Source organism: Phyllobates terribilis, unplaced genomic scaffold (assembly GCF_046119375.1).
Source record: "Phyllobates terribilis strain yellow unplaced genomic scaffold, ASM4611937v1 Scaffold_268__1_contigs__length_2594270, whole genome shotgun sequence".
In the NCBI taxonomy this organism is placed as follows: domain Eukaryota; kingdom Metazoa; phylum Chordata; class Amphibia; order Anura; family Dendrobatidae; genus Phyllobates; species Phyllobates terribilis.
The window spans coordinates 1,030,065-1,047,169 of NW_027363028.1; the positions used below are offsets into that span (position 1 = coordinate 1,030,065).

The 17,105-nt window shown below is 39.1% G+C and overlaps 1 protein-coding gene across 1 annotated transcript; it reads right to left on the reverse strand.

The window, feature by feature from the left end:
• Nucleotides 1–271: 271 nt before the first annotated feature.
• On the reverse strand, nt 272–16,603 carry LOC141219402 (uncharacterized). The gene is made up of 7 exons (XM_073666120.1): nt 16,397–16,603; nt 16,093–16,269; nt 15,888–16,011; nt 12,142–12,239; nt 11,853–11,943; nt 3,569–4,653; nt 272–280 (listed from the first exon to the last, which is right to left on the reverse strand). The coding sequence occupies exons 1-7, from the start codon at nt 16,472–16,474 to the stop codon at nt 272–274; spliced, it is 1,662 nt and encodes a 553-aa protein (XP_073522221.1). The 5' UTR covers nt 16,475–16,603.
• Between the last annotated feature and the right edge of the window lie 502 nt (nt 16,604–17,105).

Consider the following 17,105-nt stretch of genomic DNA (forward strand, 5'->3'; position numbering starts at 1 on the left):
TCACCGATGGGTTGGCATGAAAACCCGGGGTCTTCAGGAGACCCCTGTGGTTGTCATTTCTAGATTGCTATGAGCGTCGCCCAGTGGTCGGTGCTCATAGCAAGAGAGCATTTCTGCTGCATACAGGGGATCTGCTCGTCCTCTGTATGCAGCAGAGCCGATCAGGCAAGTGCTGCTTCTAGAAAACACTTTGGCCAGCATTTTGAAAACAACGGATAGGTGGTGTGGAGGGGATACCACTCACACCCCATAACCACAAAACAGCGCCTACTCAAAAAATCTATGAAAAAACGAAGAGGGCAAATGAGCATAAATAAGCTTTATTATTAAAAATTATTTTAAACAGTATCAAAAATATAAAGACAATGTGTAGACTTGCGGATCATAAATCCCACCATATCCTTAGACCCATGGAAAAGTAAAGGACTAGGTACCTAAACAGTACATCACAGATTGAGATGAAAAAATATAGGCACAAAAGTAAATAACTATAAATAGGCATGGGTCCCCTAAGGAATGGAGTCCTAGGGGGAACCATGAAGATACGCTAACATCACAGGATGGGCTCAGGTCAGTGACTGAGGTATGACACTTCACCTAGAGATACCATCCAGAAAAATTTAGATAGAGAGTAGGTAAAAGCAAGGAGATGGGAAAAAGGAGAAGGCGGGAAAGGTGGTACAAGCAAACATTGAAAGTACTAAACAGTAAAATGGGGGTCAGGTCAATTAGGTAAGAAATGTATCTTTGAATTCATCATATAATATATCACCAACATGACCAAAATGACTCACCCAAGAAGGTACAGAATGGTGCTTGTAAGGGGGACAGAGGAGGGCTGGTTGCTCCCGTCAGAACAGGCCTCGACGCGCGTTTCGCGACTGCTTTCTCAAGAGGCATGTGCTGCTTCTAGTCTCCCATGGAGACTATTGAAGTAAGCAAAAAGTGTAAAAAAATGTTTTTAAAAATATTAAAAAAAATAAAAAAATATATAAAAGTTTAAATCACCCCCCTTTCGCCCCATTCAAAATAAAATAAAAAAAACCCCACATACACATATTTGGTATCGCCACGTTCAGAATCGCCTGATCTATCAATAAAAAAAAAGAATTAATCCAATCGGTAAACGGCGTAACGAGAAAAAAATTCTAAACGCCAGAATTAAGTTTTTTTGGTTGCCGCAACATTGCAATAAAATGCAATTAACGGACGATCAAAACATTGGATCTACCCCAAAATAGTATCAATAAAAACATCAGCTCAGTGTGCAAAAAATCAGCCCTTACCCGGCCTCATATCCCAAAAAATGGAGACGCTAAGGGTCTCGGAAAATAGAGCCTTTTTTAAATTATTATTTATTTATTTATTTTTAGCAAACTTTGGATTTTTTTCACCACTTAAATAAAAAAGAACCTATTCATGTTTGGTGTCTACAAACTCGTAATGACCTGGAGAATAATAATGGCAGCTCAGTTTTAGCATTCAGCGAACGTGGTAAAAAAAACAAACAAAAATAAAAACAACTGTGGAATTGCACTTTTTTTGCAATTTCACGACACTTGGAATTTTTTTTCCCGTTTACCAGTACATGATATGGTAAAACCAATGCCGTTATTCAAAAGTACAACTTGTCCCCCCAAAAAAAGCCCTCACATGGCCATATTGCCCGAAACATAAAAAAGTTATGGCTCTGGGAACAAGGTGGGCAAAAAACAAAAATGCAAAAACAGAAAATCCCAAGGTCATTAAGGGGTTAAAGAGAAAATCAATGCGTAGTGGAGATTACCATTATTGGCTGTAGGAAGAGGGAACTTATCAATAATGATATTGATGCCCCAACTATTATACATTCTGCATAATGCCCCTATTTGGATCCATAATTCCCATTTTCAGAAAATTCATAGCAAGTTTTGTTCTCTTATATCAAAAAGAAATCGGCTAGGATAAAATGTGAATAACTACAAAGTGACAAGGAATCTGGTGGATTGGCGATTCCTAATGCACTAATATATTATATTGTAACATTAGGGAGGGTGGCAAAGCGCTGCAAACCCAAATAGGATTAAGGGGTTAATTACCTCAGGACACCGTGGAATATTCCTATTCATATAGTGGAACTGAATGACCTCGCACACAAGAGATCAATATACCCTACACTTGCTCTACAAGGTCTGGGATAGGGGTAAAGATATAATGGAAATAGGAGACTGCAATGAATCTACACCTATATGGTTTAATAATAAATATGCAGAGGTCTATAAATTAGAGGGATTCCGGAGTTGGGTGGATAAAGGAATATATACGATATAAAACATTGTCTGAAGGGATACTTAAGTCCTTTGATCAATTAAAGGGGGGATTTGGGTTGACAAATAAACAATTCTATAAATCTCTACAGTCTCGGCATTCATTTAATGCACAATCAAGATGGACGCCCTTTTGGGTAGAAAATAATACTTTTGTTAAGTTGGTATTAGAGAAGGGAAATACTAAGGGTCGTATTTCTGATATTTACTGAATCCTTCTTGATAATTATTTAAAAATATTTCCTTTTCCAGTCAGACAAAAATGGATGGAGATATAGGTCCAATTTCTGAGGATCAATGGAGAGCGGTATTAGACCTGGTTCCCCAATTATCTTTACATGAGGCGCAGAGATTTTCCCAGATCATATTAATACATAGGAAATATAAGACGCCTAGATTCCTATGTAACATAGGATACCGGACTGCTGCTGAATGTCCAGGATGTAACATGGATGCTGCGGGCCTATTACATACGCTATGGGAATGCCGGGATATAGGTGAATACTGGAAAGGAGTTCTGTCTATTATAAAGAGGGTATATAAAATAGATATTCAACCAGACCCAAAAAATGCCTATTAGGTATATTAGAGGATGATATGGAATTTAACCCAATTTCAAAAGGGATTTCACATATTTTATTTCAAGCTAGGAAACATATTGCATCCAAATGGATTAACCCCTCACCTCCAGAAATTAGTGAACTCAAAAATAGGATAAATAATATCAGATTAGAAAAAAGGGGTATATAAAAAACAAAACTCAATGAATAAATTAGAGAAAATATGGGGCTTATGGTTGGATACACCTAGAATGCCATCAAGGGGGTTATTGTTGTAGAGACAATGACTTATGGGGGAGGGGGCTAATGGCGAGGTCTAATGTTTCATTGTAATGTGTATTGGAATTCCTTAACATGTGGTATGGGTAATATAGCACACCTATATGTGTATAGGATTATAATGTTTATTACAATATTATGGTTATATAAGATTTCAAGAATGTGGAATGTTAATTGTAAGATATAGTAACTGCAAGTTATCAGATGGTAATGGGGAAGCTGAAAGGATATATAGGAGAGATGCATGTATGTCATCCCTATGGTATGTTATTTTTTTATTGTATGTACTGGTTTCTTGTTTTGTAAAAAAAAAAAAAAAAAAAAAACCTAATGAAAAAAATCTCAATAAAAATTTATTGGATTGAAAAAAAAAAAAGATTAGAAAAAAGGCTTCTCCCCTGTGTGAGTTCTCTGTTGATTAACCAAAGCTGATTTATGGTTAAAACATTTCCCACATTCTGAACATGAAAATGGCTTCTCCCCTGTGTGAGTTCTCTGGTGTCTATTAAGATGTGATTTATGGTTAAAACATTTCTCACATTCTGAACATGAAAAAGGCTTCTCCCCTGTGTGGATTCTCTGGTGATTAACCAAAGCTGATTTATGGTTAAAACATTTCCCACATTCTGAACATGAAAATGGCTTCTCCCCTGTGTGGGTTCTCTGGTGCTTATTAAGATGTGATTTATGGTTAAAACATTTCCCACATTCTGAACATGAAAAAGGCTTCTCCCCTGTGTGGGTTCTCTGGTGCTTATTAAGATGTGATTTATGGTTAAAACATTTCCCACATTCTAAACATGAAAAAGGCTTCTCCCCTGTGTGAGTTCTTTGGTGATTAACAAGATTTGATTTCTGGGTAAAACATTTCCCACATTCTGAACAGGAAAAAGGCTTCTCCCCTGTGTGAGTTCTCTGATGCTTAATCAAAACTGATTTTTGGTTAAAACATTTCCCACATTCTGAACAAGAAAAAGGCTTCTCCCCTGTGTGGGTTCTCTGGTGACTAACAAGACCTGATTTAAGTTTAAAACATTTCCCACATTCTGAACATGAAAAAGGCTTCTCCCCTGTGTGGGTTCTCTGGTGACGAACAAGATCTGATTTAATGTTACAACATTTCCCACATTCTGAACATGAAAAAGGCTTCTCCCCTGTGTGGGTTCTCTGGTGATTAACAAAAACTGATTTCTGGTTAAAACATTTTCCACGTTTGGAATAAAAAAATCTATTATCCATTGTGTGTATGTTTTGATGTTTAAGAATATGCTTTTTGAGGGTAAAACTGTTTCCATTTTCTGAATGTGAAAATGATTTCTTTCCTTTAGGAGAAGTTTGTTTTGTAATGCTTATTTTATTTTGATTTTCCTTAGTAGTCGGTAATGAATCAGAAGATAGGACCTGTTTCATAGAAGAAGTAATGATATTCACTTCAATTGTATCCTGTGGGATCTCAAGATCATCCAATTTAAAAATCTTCTGTCCCTCTGATCTCCCGGTACAGTCATCTGCCAAGAAAAAAAACAATTATTAATTTTGAATAAAATATCCTTGAAATTTATATTTTTTAACATTTCTACTTAAAATGTCTAAACAAACACATCCCTGGGCTACATGCTAATCCAGGGAAATGAAGAGATATAAGCTCAAGTTTAAAAATCAATTTTATAAGACACAAATCTAAAAAATAGAGGAATATTTAAACTTGAGCATATATCTCTTCATTTCCCTGGACTAGCATGTAGCCCAGAGATGTGTTTGTTTAGATTGATTTAGAAGTGGTATGCAATCTTTATTTATTTGTCTATGGGATTCTTGTGTTAATTGTACTTAAAATGTCTGTAGAAATGGCAAGTTATTGACAGAATGACAGTTCACAGTCTAATAGAAAACCTCATAGGATGAACCAGTAGAGCGTGGTGTCCAACTGTTTGTTCATTCTGCCTCCAAAATATGGAATAAGAAGCCATCAAAAAATGTTATGTAGGGAAAAATGATACCAATAAAAACTTCTACTCATCTCACAAAAAACAAGTCCCCACTCAGGTCAAACAGAGGTTTCCACATTATTAGTGGCTCAAAGGCTCTTTAGAATCAACATGGCTTCCATAAACCAATCCAGCAAAATCCGCTCTCCCGAAGTCAAATCCACCCTCGCTTCTGAGCCTTGCAGTGTGCCCAAACAACATTTAGCATCCATGTATTCGTCATTACTATAGTGAGAAGAAGCCACTTAATTTACGGTGTGTGTCTCCTGGAGCACAATCTGGGCACTATGTGTTTGGTAAAAAATGGCCAATGTGCAATTTTTTCTCTCCAACATCCACTGCGTGCTAATTTTCAGAAAGTGCGTGTGAAGACAAAATAATCGAAACTCCTATAGATTAATTCACTGAGAGTTATAATTTCCAAAATGAAGTCACTTTATGGGGATTTCTACTGCTTTTGTTTTCTGACATTTTGTCATATTAGGGCTTCTGCAAATGGTGGGTCCCATCTCCTCTGGTATCTGCTCCTGTGACGTCTGCTTCTGTCACCATGAGCCGCCTTATTCATCCTGCAAGAGGCGCTGGTGATGAAGGAGACGTCAGAACCAGAAGCTCTGGGCGGCGCAGGCTCTGTCCAGCCATTAGGATTCGGGTGCCTGTGACCTGTTGAATCATAGAATCATAGAATGGTAGAGTTGGAAGGGACCTCCTGGGTCATCTGGTCCAACCCCCTGCTCAAAGCAGGATTCACTAAATCATCTCAGACAGATGTCTGTCCAGCCTCTGTTTGAAGACGTCCATTGAAGGGGAACTCGCCACCTCTCGTGGCAGCCTGTTCCACTCATTGATCACCCTAACTGTCAAAAAGTTTTTTCTAATATCTAATCTGAGTCTCCTCCCATTTAGTTTCATCCCATTGCTTCTAGTCTTTCCTTGTGCAAATGAGAATAAAGATGATCCTTCTACAATGTGACAGCCCTTGACATATTTGTATACAGCTATTAAGTCTCCTCTCAGTCTTCTTTTTTGCAAGCTAAACATTCCCAAATCCTGCAACCGTTCCTCATAGGACATGGTTTGCAGACCAGTCACCATTCTGGTCGCTCTTCTCTGAACTTGCTCCAGTTTGTCTATGTCTTTTTTAAAATGTGGTGCCCAAAACTGTACACAGTATTCCAGATGAGGTCTGACCAAAGAGGAGTAAAGACCGATAATGACTTCACGTGATCTAGACTGTATGCTTCTGTTAATACATCCCAGAATTGTATTTGCCTTTTTTGCTGCTGCATCACACTGTTGACTCATGTTCAGTCTATGATCTATTAGTATACCTAAGTCTTTTTCACATGTACTGTTGCTTAGCTCTATTCCTCCCATTCTGTATATGCTTTTTTCATTTTTATTGCCCAGATGTAGTACTTTGCATTTTTCCCTGTTAAAAACCATTCTGTTGGTTGCTGCCCACTGCTCCAGTTTATTTAGGTCTTTTTGAATCCTCTCTCTCTCTTCTCTAGTATTAGCTATCCCTCCTAGCTTTGTGTCATCAGCAAATTTAATCAGTTTACCCTCAATTCCTTCATCTAAATCATTGATAAAGATGTTGAACAATACAGGTCCCAGGACGGAGCCCTGTGGTACCCCACTTGAGACATTCATCCAGCTGGATGTGAAGCCATTTACAACCACCCTTTGAGTCCGATCACTAAGCCAGTTATGAATCCACCTAACAGTTGCCTGGTCCATTGCATACTTGGTCATTTTTTCAATAAGGATGGCGTGAGATACTTTGTCAAATGCTTTGCTGAAGTCAAGATATACTATATCTACAGCATTTCCCTGATCCACCCAGTCAGTGATTCTGTCATAGAAGGAAATTAAATTAGTCTGACATGACTTGTTAGTTACAAACCCATGCTGACTCTGGTTAATCACTTCATTCTTATCCAGGTACTTACATACATGTTGTTTAATAATTTGTTCAAAGATCTTTCCTGGTATAGAAGTCAGACTCACCGGCCTATAGTTCCCTGGGTCCACCTTCTTCCCCTTTTTGAAGATAGGAACAACATTTGATCTTCTCCAGTCTTCTGGGACTTCTCCTGTTCTCCAAGAATTTTCAAAGATTATGGAGAGTGGTTCTAAAATTTCTTCTACGATCTCCTTCAGTACTCTAGGGTGTAATTCATCTGGACCTGGAGACTTGAACTCATTTATGTTAGCTAAATATTCCCTCAAAATCTTTCTGTTTACAGATAACTTGGATTCCTCTATTCCTTTAAAAGGACAGTGAAGATCAGTTGATGTTACATTTTCTTTCTGAGAGAAAACAGATGCAAAATAGGAATTAAAAAGTTCGGCCTTCTCAACATCCTCTCTTACCATTTCTCCATTTTCATCCTGTAAAAATCCTATAGCATCTTTGACTTTTCTTTTAATTTTGACATACCCCCAAAATCCTTTTTTATTGCTTTTGACATCTCTTGCCAGCCTTAATTCATTGTCAGCTTTAGCTAACCTGATACGTGCCCTGCAGGATCTGCAGACTGCATTATAATCTTCTTTAGATATGCCTTCCTCTTTCCATTTAATAAACATTTCTTTCTTTCTTTTTAGCATGTGTTTAAGTTCTGTGTTCATCCATCCTGGTTTCCTTAAATGCTTCCCATTCTTCCTACTTTTCGGGATTGTTAACGATTGTGCTTTGAGAATCTCATTTTTAAAAATTTCCCATCCTTCCTGGACATTTTTGTCCTTAAGGACATCCAGCCATTGGATCCCTCCTATTCTCTTTCTGAGTCTCTTAAAATCTGCCTTTCTAAAATCTAACCTTGAAGTTGGAGTCTTCACATGTCTTCCTCCTCTAGTTATCCAAAATTCTATAATAGCATGATCGCTGCCTCCTAGGGTCCCAGCCACCTTTACCTCCTCAACCATTTCCTCCCTGTTTATAAGGATTAGATCCAAAGTAGCAGATCCCCTTGTTTTCTCCCCTACCTTTTGGAAGATAAAGTTGTCAGCAAGAGAGTATAAGAATTTGCTTGACCTGTTAGTTTTACTTGAGAGAGATTCCCAACAAATGTCTGGATAGTTGAAATCTCCCATGACCACTACGTCATATTTTTTGGAGAACTTGGTCATTTGATACATAAAGAGTTCATCCATATCTTCAGCTTGCCCAGGTGGCCTGTAGTAAATGCCTACAATGGTGTCCTTTCCGTTGTTCTCTCCTTGTATTCTTACCCAAACAGTTTCCACAGAACTCCCAGTCTCTGAAGCTTCAATCTCTGTGCAGATATACGCTTTTCTAACATACAATGCGACACCTCCTCCTCGTTTATCAAGTCGGTTTCTTGCAAATAAGTTGTATCCTTTTAGCCTTTTATTCCAATCATGTGTATCGTCCCACCAAGTTTCAGTGATTCCAATGACATCATATTTCTTTTCCTGCATTAGTAGTTCCAATTCTCCTTGTTTGTTGCCCATGCTTTGTGCATTTGTATAAAAACATTTTAGTTTGTGATTGGTTTCTCTTCCTCCCATATTTTTATTATTTAAATTGTTTTGTCTTTGTTCTTCCTTTCCACTTCCAGTAGCAGAGATCTCAATAGTATTTGTCAGCTGTATGGCTTTTTCTGGCCTTTTGCTTCCCTTCCCACATTGTTCTAGTTTAAAGCTCTCCTGATGAGTGTAGCAAGGCGACTTCCAAATACATGTTTTCCAGTCTTCGTAAGGTGCACCCCATCTCTAGCAAGTAGTCCATAGTATAGCTAATTCATTCCATGATCCAGAAATCCAAATCCTTGTTGACGGCACCATCGACATAGCCAGTTGTTCACCTGTAGAATCTTATTCCACCTCATTGTTCCATGGCCATCCACTGGGAGGATGGATGAGAAGACCACCTGCGCTCCCAATTCTTTCACTTTCTTGCCTAATTCTTCAAAGTCACTGCAGATGGTTTCCAGGTCCTTTCTTGCGGTGTCATTTGTCCCCACATGTATTAGCAGGAATGGGTAGTGATCTGTAGGTCTGAAGAGTCTTGATATCCTGTCAGACACATCTGTAATTTTTGCTCCTGGAAGACAGCACATTTCTCTTGAGGTTATGTCTGGTCTGCAGATAGCGGCCTCTGTTCCTCTTAACAGGGAATCCCCCATGACCACCACTCTCCGTTTTTTCTTCACAACATTTTTCTTTCTCCATCCAGGAGGATTCTGAGGGCTTACAAGGTTATTCATTGCTGGCAAAGTCTTATTTTGCTGTATTTGTTCATGGTTCTCCTGCGTGAGAGCCTGGTACTGGTTCCTGAGCAGTATGGGTGTTGACTGCCTCTCGATCCTCCTGCTTCTGTGGGTCACATGCTTCCATTCCTCTGTTTCGTCAGGTGCAGTTCGAATTTCTTCTATTTCTGAATCATGAAGAGATAATTCTGCTCTGTCTAAGAACTCTTCACCTTCCTTAATGATTTTCAAGGTAGTTAACCTCTCTTCTAGATTTCGCAACTTTTCCTCCAACAGGGACACAAGCTTGCATTTCTGGCATGTGAAGTTTGGCTTTTCCACTGGCAAGTCTGTGAACATGTAGCAGGATATGCAGCTCACCAAATGGCTCCTGGACTCTTCCATGTTCTTACTGTTAATGTTCTGAAAACAGTGAAAAAAGCTTAAAAAAAAAGGCCTCAAAATGCCTGCCGGCGCGCGGTTTACCAATGTCCTCTTTTCAGCTCCAACAGCCAAAATCCAGTGTTCTTTGAGCTCGCGGAGACTCTTCACTTACCCCAAAATGCAGTGGGAATATGCAAATTATCTCGTCAGGACTCCTCCCCTGGAATCATCCTGTCTGGCAATATGGGTGTGTGAGCGGTCCAGCTGAAGTAATCTACTTCAGCCAATTGGAAAGCACCGCACCCTACTAAAGCTGGAAGCATATTGCTGGAAGCGGCCAGATACAGCCTTGTTCTCCTCTGGGTCAGTCCTCTGTCCTCAGCTGCCGGCTTGTGTATTTGTTTCCTGTTGTGACCCCAGCCTGCTTATTGATTACTCTTGTGTCTTCTGATTTTGTATTTTCTCTGACCTCCATGTTCTGACCCGGCTACCTGACTATTCTTCTTCCCATCTCACACCACAGAACAGCAGGTAACACTGTGGCCCAAGCTTAGGGGTCTCTGTGTAAGTCCAGATCCATGTAGAGGGGTTAAATGGTGATGAGCAAGACAATCCCTGGTATCTAGAAAATGGAGTAGATAGCGCCAAGCCTGTTCGTGGTAGCCATCTTTTTAGATGCCAGGTGACCATGAACAGTGCCCCCAATACATTGTGTCTGCAAACTATTCCAGCAAGATCTGCATTCAAATAGCTAAATGGCGCTCCTTCCCTTCTTAACCAGCCATGTGCCCAGACAGAAGTGTACAGCTGTACATAGGGGATTGTCAGATTCAAGAGAAGCTGGAAAATAATTTGTAAGGTCCATTTGTTTCCTATTATCATTTGTGAAGAATCTCAAAGTTATCACCACATAAAGTGACAAGTTAGATTAGAAAAATGGGACCTGATTAACAACACAAAACTGGCTGCAGGAAGGGGTTAAATCAGAATATTTTGGGCACCAACTACTGTAGTCAAAAACTGTGAGTATAGACAATAACACATCTATTGAAATGATCAATCTCAACAGTCTTCATCAGTAATAAATGAGTAACTAATGGTGAAACCTCTCTGGGGTAATTGGAGTATGGGGCTCGGGGGCTCTTGGCAATCTAAACTATCGTAAGGGACAATATTTTCTATCAGATGAGTTTCAAGAAGAAAAAATAGACATTCAAAGAGAACTTTTTATAATAGTGCAGAGCTGAGGTGTCTTAAATTTAGATCTCGGACATTTTGAAAAAGCAATGGAGAACTTTTTTCAAAGACTACCAGGGTATTAGAGTCTCACATAAGTGAGGCCGGCCGATCCCACCACAACCTGTAAAAAAAAAAAATGTATTCTATGTTAGATCCCTAACAACAAAGTATGTTTGAAGGGAGACCTCCAACACTAAACTGGAGTTTAGAGAAAGTATTAGCGCCCCCATTTCAGGAGAGACTGTGCAGTAATCTGAATTCCTTAGGATCGAAAACATAATGGAATTTATGACGTTGAGTGAATCCATGAAACCAGGGCTCGAGCCATGCCAACACATCTCCTGCAGGCGTGAGTAAATGTATATTACAGCCATCAGCCACGCACAGCTTAGAGATATATCATGGCACAGGTGTAATGTTTTCTGTATAGTTTATCACAATCCTGTTTGAAGTTAGATTTAAAATAAATTTTAAAGTTTAGATAAAAGGAAACTCTGTTGTGATTGCATCATTACCCTCCGCTTTCTCTTACAGGCCCATCATAATATTTTACTTCAAGTGATTTTCTCACTTGTCAGCACATTCTACGTGCGCTGTCATTTGGCTTTATAGTTTACAGATCTGGGCAGGTAACGGTCAGCGTCTCCTAATCCCAGGGGGTAGGTGGATCCTTCAGGTTGTAAGTTCTACAGAAAAGGGCTTTCATAATTCACAAAGTCATTTGAACATTTTCAGATGGAGGCGAATGTTATGCTCCAGCGGCAAAATGGTGATCACACGATTGTGATACAGCCGGACTACCGAACTGATAAAGCAGCCACAGCCGGTGACTGAGAAGAATCTGTGACTTCTCTGCATTTAGTGGTTACTACTCACCTGGGTAGTCATATGTAGGAATCTCTTCTTTACACCGCTCATCACCCCTCACATATGTCTCTGTAGTATTAATATGGGTCAGATCTTCACGCTGAAACAAATATTGTAAAAGTCACAGACAGGTGGAGAAGTCCCATCTATGATCAGCTCTAATCCTGCCATCTCCACCATTCTCATTACACAAGTATAAAACATATAATACTGGTGGATAAAACAAGACTGAGCACAAGACCTTCACAGCCGTCTACACATCATAGGGGAGATCTCATGACACCTTCTCTCCATCTACCTGATGATCCTGAGGAACATTGGGATCTTCTTGTTTACAGTCCTGTGGAAGATGAGGACGGGGACATCTCTCTGGTGTTGTCCTCTTACTGGATTCATCTGGAGGAAACACATACAGAGACTGAATTCATTCTTTACATACTAGTCATTCCATGTCAAGTGGACCAGTGGTCCCCACTCGACCTTCTCCGATTTTGCTGAAAATTTATAAGGGTGTACATGTATGTTTGAAAAGAGGTTCTGTACATTTTTAGGGCCAGTTCTCAAATACATTGGGCACTGTTGACCTTTCACTGGAGGTTCCACCAAGCCTGCGGCTTCAGCTAAGTGGATTTTGCAAACTTTGGCACATAGCCATTAGAGTTCTATACTGGCTATGATGCTGAAATTTGCCATACTAGCTCAACTTTTGCTGCTAAATACGATAAAATTATTACCGGCTATGATAAAACAATATTTCGGCCGCAATTTTGTGTCAAAGTAGCTTGTAAAACGCGTCGCATAAAATTTATGCCAAACTTTGCCCATATATAACTCAAGACCATAAACCAATAGTAACTGGTGCTTTGCCCTGTACACAAAACATCTACATGACTTTGCATTGCTGCAATATCACGGTCAAATCATATGTATTTGTGGAAATATTCACACCCACATATGATGAAAAACTTAAAAAAAAAAAACGAATTTTACCTATTTTTAGGTCAAATTTCTCAAAAAGGGTACCCCTAAAATGTATTAATTCTGATATCATTAGAAAGAGCACATTTTTCTCTACAAGGATCATTGTTTTTTTTTTGGAGTCTCTCAGTTTAAGAAAAGAAAAATGCCACTGAACATGGTGTTATTTATTAATAAGCAATGAATGGTAACTGCACTATTCAAACCCTTGCGTTGGTCCATGGTGGTTATACCACAACCAATTCCCTAAGAATTGGTATTATAATCCTATTAAGAATTGTAATAATGCTGTCTTGAAATCAGCATTGTGGTGGCACAAGTTGAGAAAATTTTTGAAATTTTTGTACTGGGCTGCAGATCCATTGCTGAAGTAGTGGATATGACGAATCCCATAGATGAGAGTCTTGAGATACTCCACAATTACTGTTAAGAAAGTGTGGGCTGCAACTGTGTCATGTCGTGAGCAATCACTGATTATGCACAAGCTGATGTTCTGCGCAGCTTCACCATTTAACTCCTTGAAGTAAATTACAAATGGGTGTACTGTAGCTTGACTATTTTCCCAGTGGAAACCTTGAATGGCATCTTGAACAATAAATGAGTAATTTTCAGCAAAGTCCATAAGGATCACAAGCTCTCCAGGTCTCAGATTTTCCTTCAACGATTTTAAATAGCTACTTTGATGCTTGGCGATGTAGTGATGGCTACAAAGTTTAAAAATTTTCAAAACCAATTCTTCAATGAAATCTTCTATAGTCAGTTGTTTGGTATCAAGCGTGTCTTGATCAGTGTGAATCCATTGTTTGAACTCAATAATATCTTCAGGGTCACTGTTGACAAACACATTGACTAGCATACAGCATTTATCACAACGGCCAAGCATACAGTCCTTGGATTCAATTCCACAGACCATTTTGCATATGAGCTCTTTGTAGTCATCATTGATTGGGCATGCTGCAAGCATTAGTTTGACATTTTGGTGAATGGTACACACACAAATGGAATGTGTTCCAGCAGATCCAAAGGTTATGCACCACTTTGGCCGAAGCTCATAAAACTTGGAAAATCCAATTTCAGGGCCATTCCGATCCCGATAGGCAACAAACATTTCCCTCATATTGCTCAGTAATAGTCGCTTTTGCATCTGCTTTTTTTCTCCTGCTATTCGCACTGATACATAGTCTTTTTTACCAGGGCACATTCGACTGAATTCATCATCCTCAAAAAAATGCCTGCACCTTTTTCTTCACGTCCTCAGAAACTTTCCTGCCACACTTGATTCTAGGTAAGGCTAAGATCCCATGTTCACATTTAAGCTTTCGAGCTTGTTTGACCATTCGTTCAGAGACACCGAATTCATCTGATATAGCCTTAATGGACCAACTTTTAGGTGCCAATGTCAAGATTTGGACCTTTTCTGCCCGACTGGACACCTGCAGCTTTTGCTTCAAATCTGCCAAAAGGTGATTGTAATCCAGACACATTTTGCACTGTGCTGTTTTTGTTTGCTCAATGTCTTTCGGCTCAAGCCCTCCAATTGAAGCAATCTTGCTAGAAAATGCATTTTGTACCTGGCTTATCTTTCTCCTTGCATATCCAAGTGAATCCCGCTGGCTTACCCGTGGATATTTCAGAGGAGAGATGCCAATGGATGTTAAGCTTGAATTTAGACTTTCAGGAGAACATTCCATTCCATCTGGATCTGATTCAGAGGAAACTGGATCAGCTGATTTTTTCCTGTTAGCAAATTCTTTTCGACATGATGCACACATCTTCTGGCCAGGCTTCACATCATTCTTTGTAAATTCGTTCAACTGGTCAGCTGCTAACAAATTGATAGCTCGCAAATTCTTTTTGGTGTTATGACCTTTCTTCCCAAAAGGATTGCAACACGATTTTTGCAAATGCTCATATTTGGTCAAGAATGAAGCTTCATGGTGTAAACAGATTTGTGAATGTTCGTCAAAATTTAGTCCCACTCGTCGACCCAGCAATTTCTGTTCATCCAATCCAAAGCTTGTAAACAATTTCAACTCATCCTTGCTATGGGTGAATGTCTTAAGGTGGCACTTCGAATTGTTCGCAAGGCCGATAGAGCACTGGGCCGATTCTTCATCAATTTCATTCTCCATCGCTAAAAAAGAAATAATATATGCATTAAAATGTAACAATAGTCAATAACTTTTCATAAACAAAAAGGTTTATAGGTTTTTGATTATAATAGACATTACTAGCAACAATACAACTCTGTAACATGTGATAAGAATCTGAAAATCAAACACAAAATCAATGCATTACGCGCATAAATAACACCATGTTCAGTGGCATTTTTCTTTCCTTAAACTGAGAGACTCCAAAAAAAAACCAATGATCCTTGTAGAGAAAAATGTGCTCTTTCTAATGATATCAGAATTAATACATTTTAGGGGTACCCTTTTTGAGAAATTTGACCTAAAAATAGGTAAAATTCGTTTTTTTTAAGTTTTTCATCATATGTGGGTGTGAATATTTCCACAAATACATATGGTTTGACCATGATATTGCAGCAATGCAAAGTCATGTAGATGTTTGGTGTACAGGGCAAAGCACCAGTTACTATTGGTTTTTGGTCTTGAGTTATATATGGGCAAAGTTTGGCATAAATTTTATGCAACGCGTTTTACAAGCTACTTTGACACAAAATTGCGGCCGAAATATTGTTTTGTCATAGCCGGTAATAATTTTATCGTGTTTAGCAGCAAAAGTTGAGCTAGTATGCCAAATTTCAGCATCATAGCCAGTATACAGTAGAACTCTAATGGCTATGTGCCAAAGTTTGCAAAATCCTCTTAGCTGAAGCCGCAGGCTTGGTGGAACCTCCAGTGAAAGGTCAACAGTGCCCAATGTATTTGAGATCTGGCCCTAAAAATTTACAGAACCTCTTTTCAAACATACATGTACATCCTTATAAATTTTCAGCAAAATCGGAGAAGGTCGAGTGGGGACGATTTTTAAAACTGGTCCACTTGATGTGGAATGACCCATACAGATAATTATAGGCCGTGTGTATTTAGTCCTGTCTATTACCTGGTGATGTGAGGGGCTGGGGAACCTCCATCATGACGACCTTGTACAGATCTTTGTGTCCTTCTAAATACTCCCACTCCTCCATGGAGAAATAGACAGCGACATCCTGACACCTTATAGGAACCTGACACATACAATGATACAGTCATCCCCCAATCCTTAATAGTGTTACTGTATAATGTCCCAGCATTCCCAGCAGTGTCACCTCTCCAGTCAGCAGCTCAATCATCTTGTAGGTGAGTTCTAGGATCTTCTGGTCATTGATGTCCTCATGTATCAGGGGGTGAGGTGGAGGACCTGTGATTGGGCTCAGGGGTCTTCTCCATCCCTCAGACACAGGGTCCTGACAGCGCTCTCTAGAGGTCTTCACTACTGTGTAATCCTGGTTATGGAGACACATTAATAAATCTCACTACAGACATTTCCAGAGTCCTCACCTCTCCAGTTCTGTCCATCTGTTATTCCCATAGATAGGAATGATGTAATGTGACGTCATCAGAATCTCTCACCTCTCCAGTAAGCCGGAAGAGGATCTCTAGGGTGAGGTGTAATATCCTTTCCGCCATCTTGTCTCTGTCCATATTCATCCTTGATGGGTAAATCAGGAAAATTCTCTTATCTAGAAGATCTTCACTGAGAGGATCTCATATTATAGAGACCTTAACGAGAAGATGATGAGCCGATGTAACATCATAAATATCCGGTGTAATAATACAATTACTGGAGATAATAAGGGGAAACATATGAGAGTTATTATTTTACAGTATTTAGTTTTCTTCTTTACATCTAGTAATAAAACCTATATATTTTAGGCCACAGACAACAAGCAGTTTCTTCCTCGGAGTCTGCAGCTGAACACGTTTCTCAAAGACTCATCTTCCATAAAGCTAATTCTCGTCTCATTTACGGACACTGCAATCGGCATTAGCAATACTGCAGGAGATATCCATTACACGTAACATGAGAAATAACTACTTCATGATGAGGACGACATTAGGCTTTCCTATATTGCAAGAAAAACACCAGAAATAAAGCAGATATTAAAATGTTTCAAAAGAAAATTGGTATCAACAATTCTTGTAAAAAGAAAAAAACATGAAAAAAGAAATTTTCTTATTTTTAATACGTTAAACATTTAAGAAAAACAAAAAACCTCTTTTGGGCATCAGAACATAGATGTACACCGCAGGGATGGCACAGGTGTGGCTGCAACAAAAA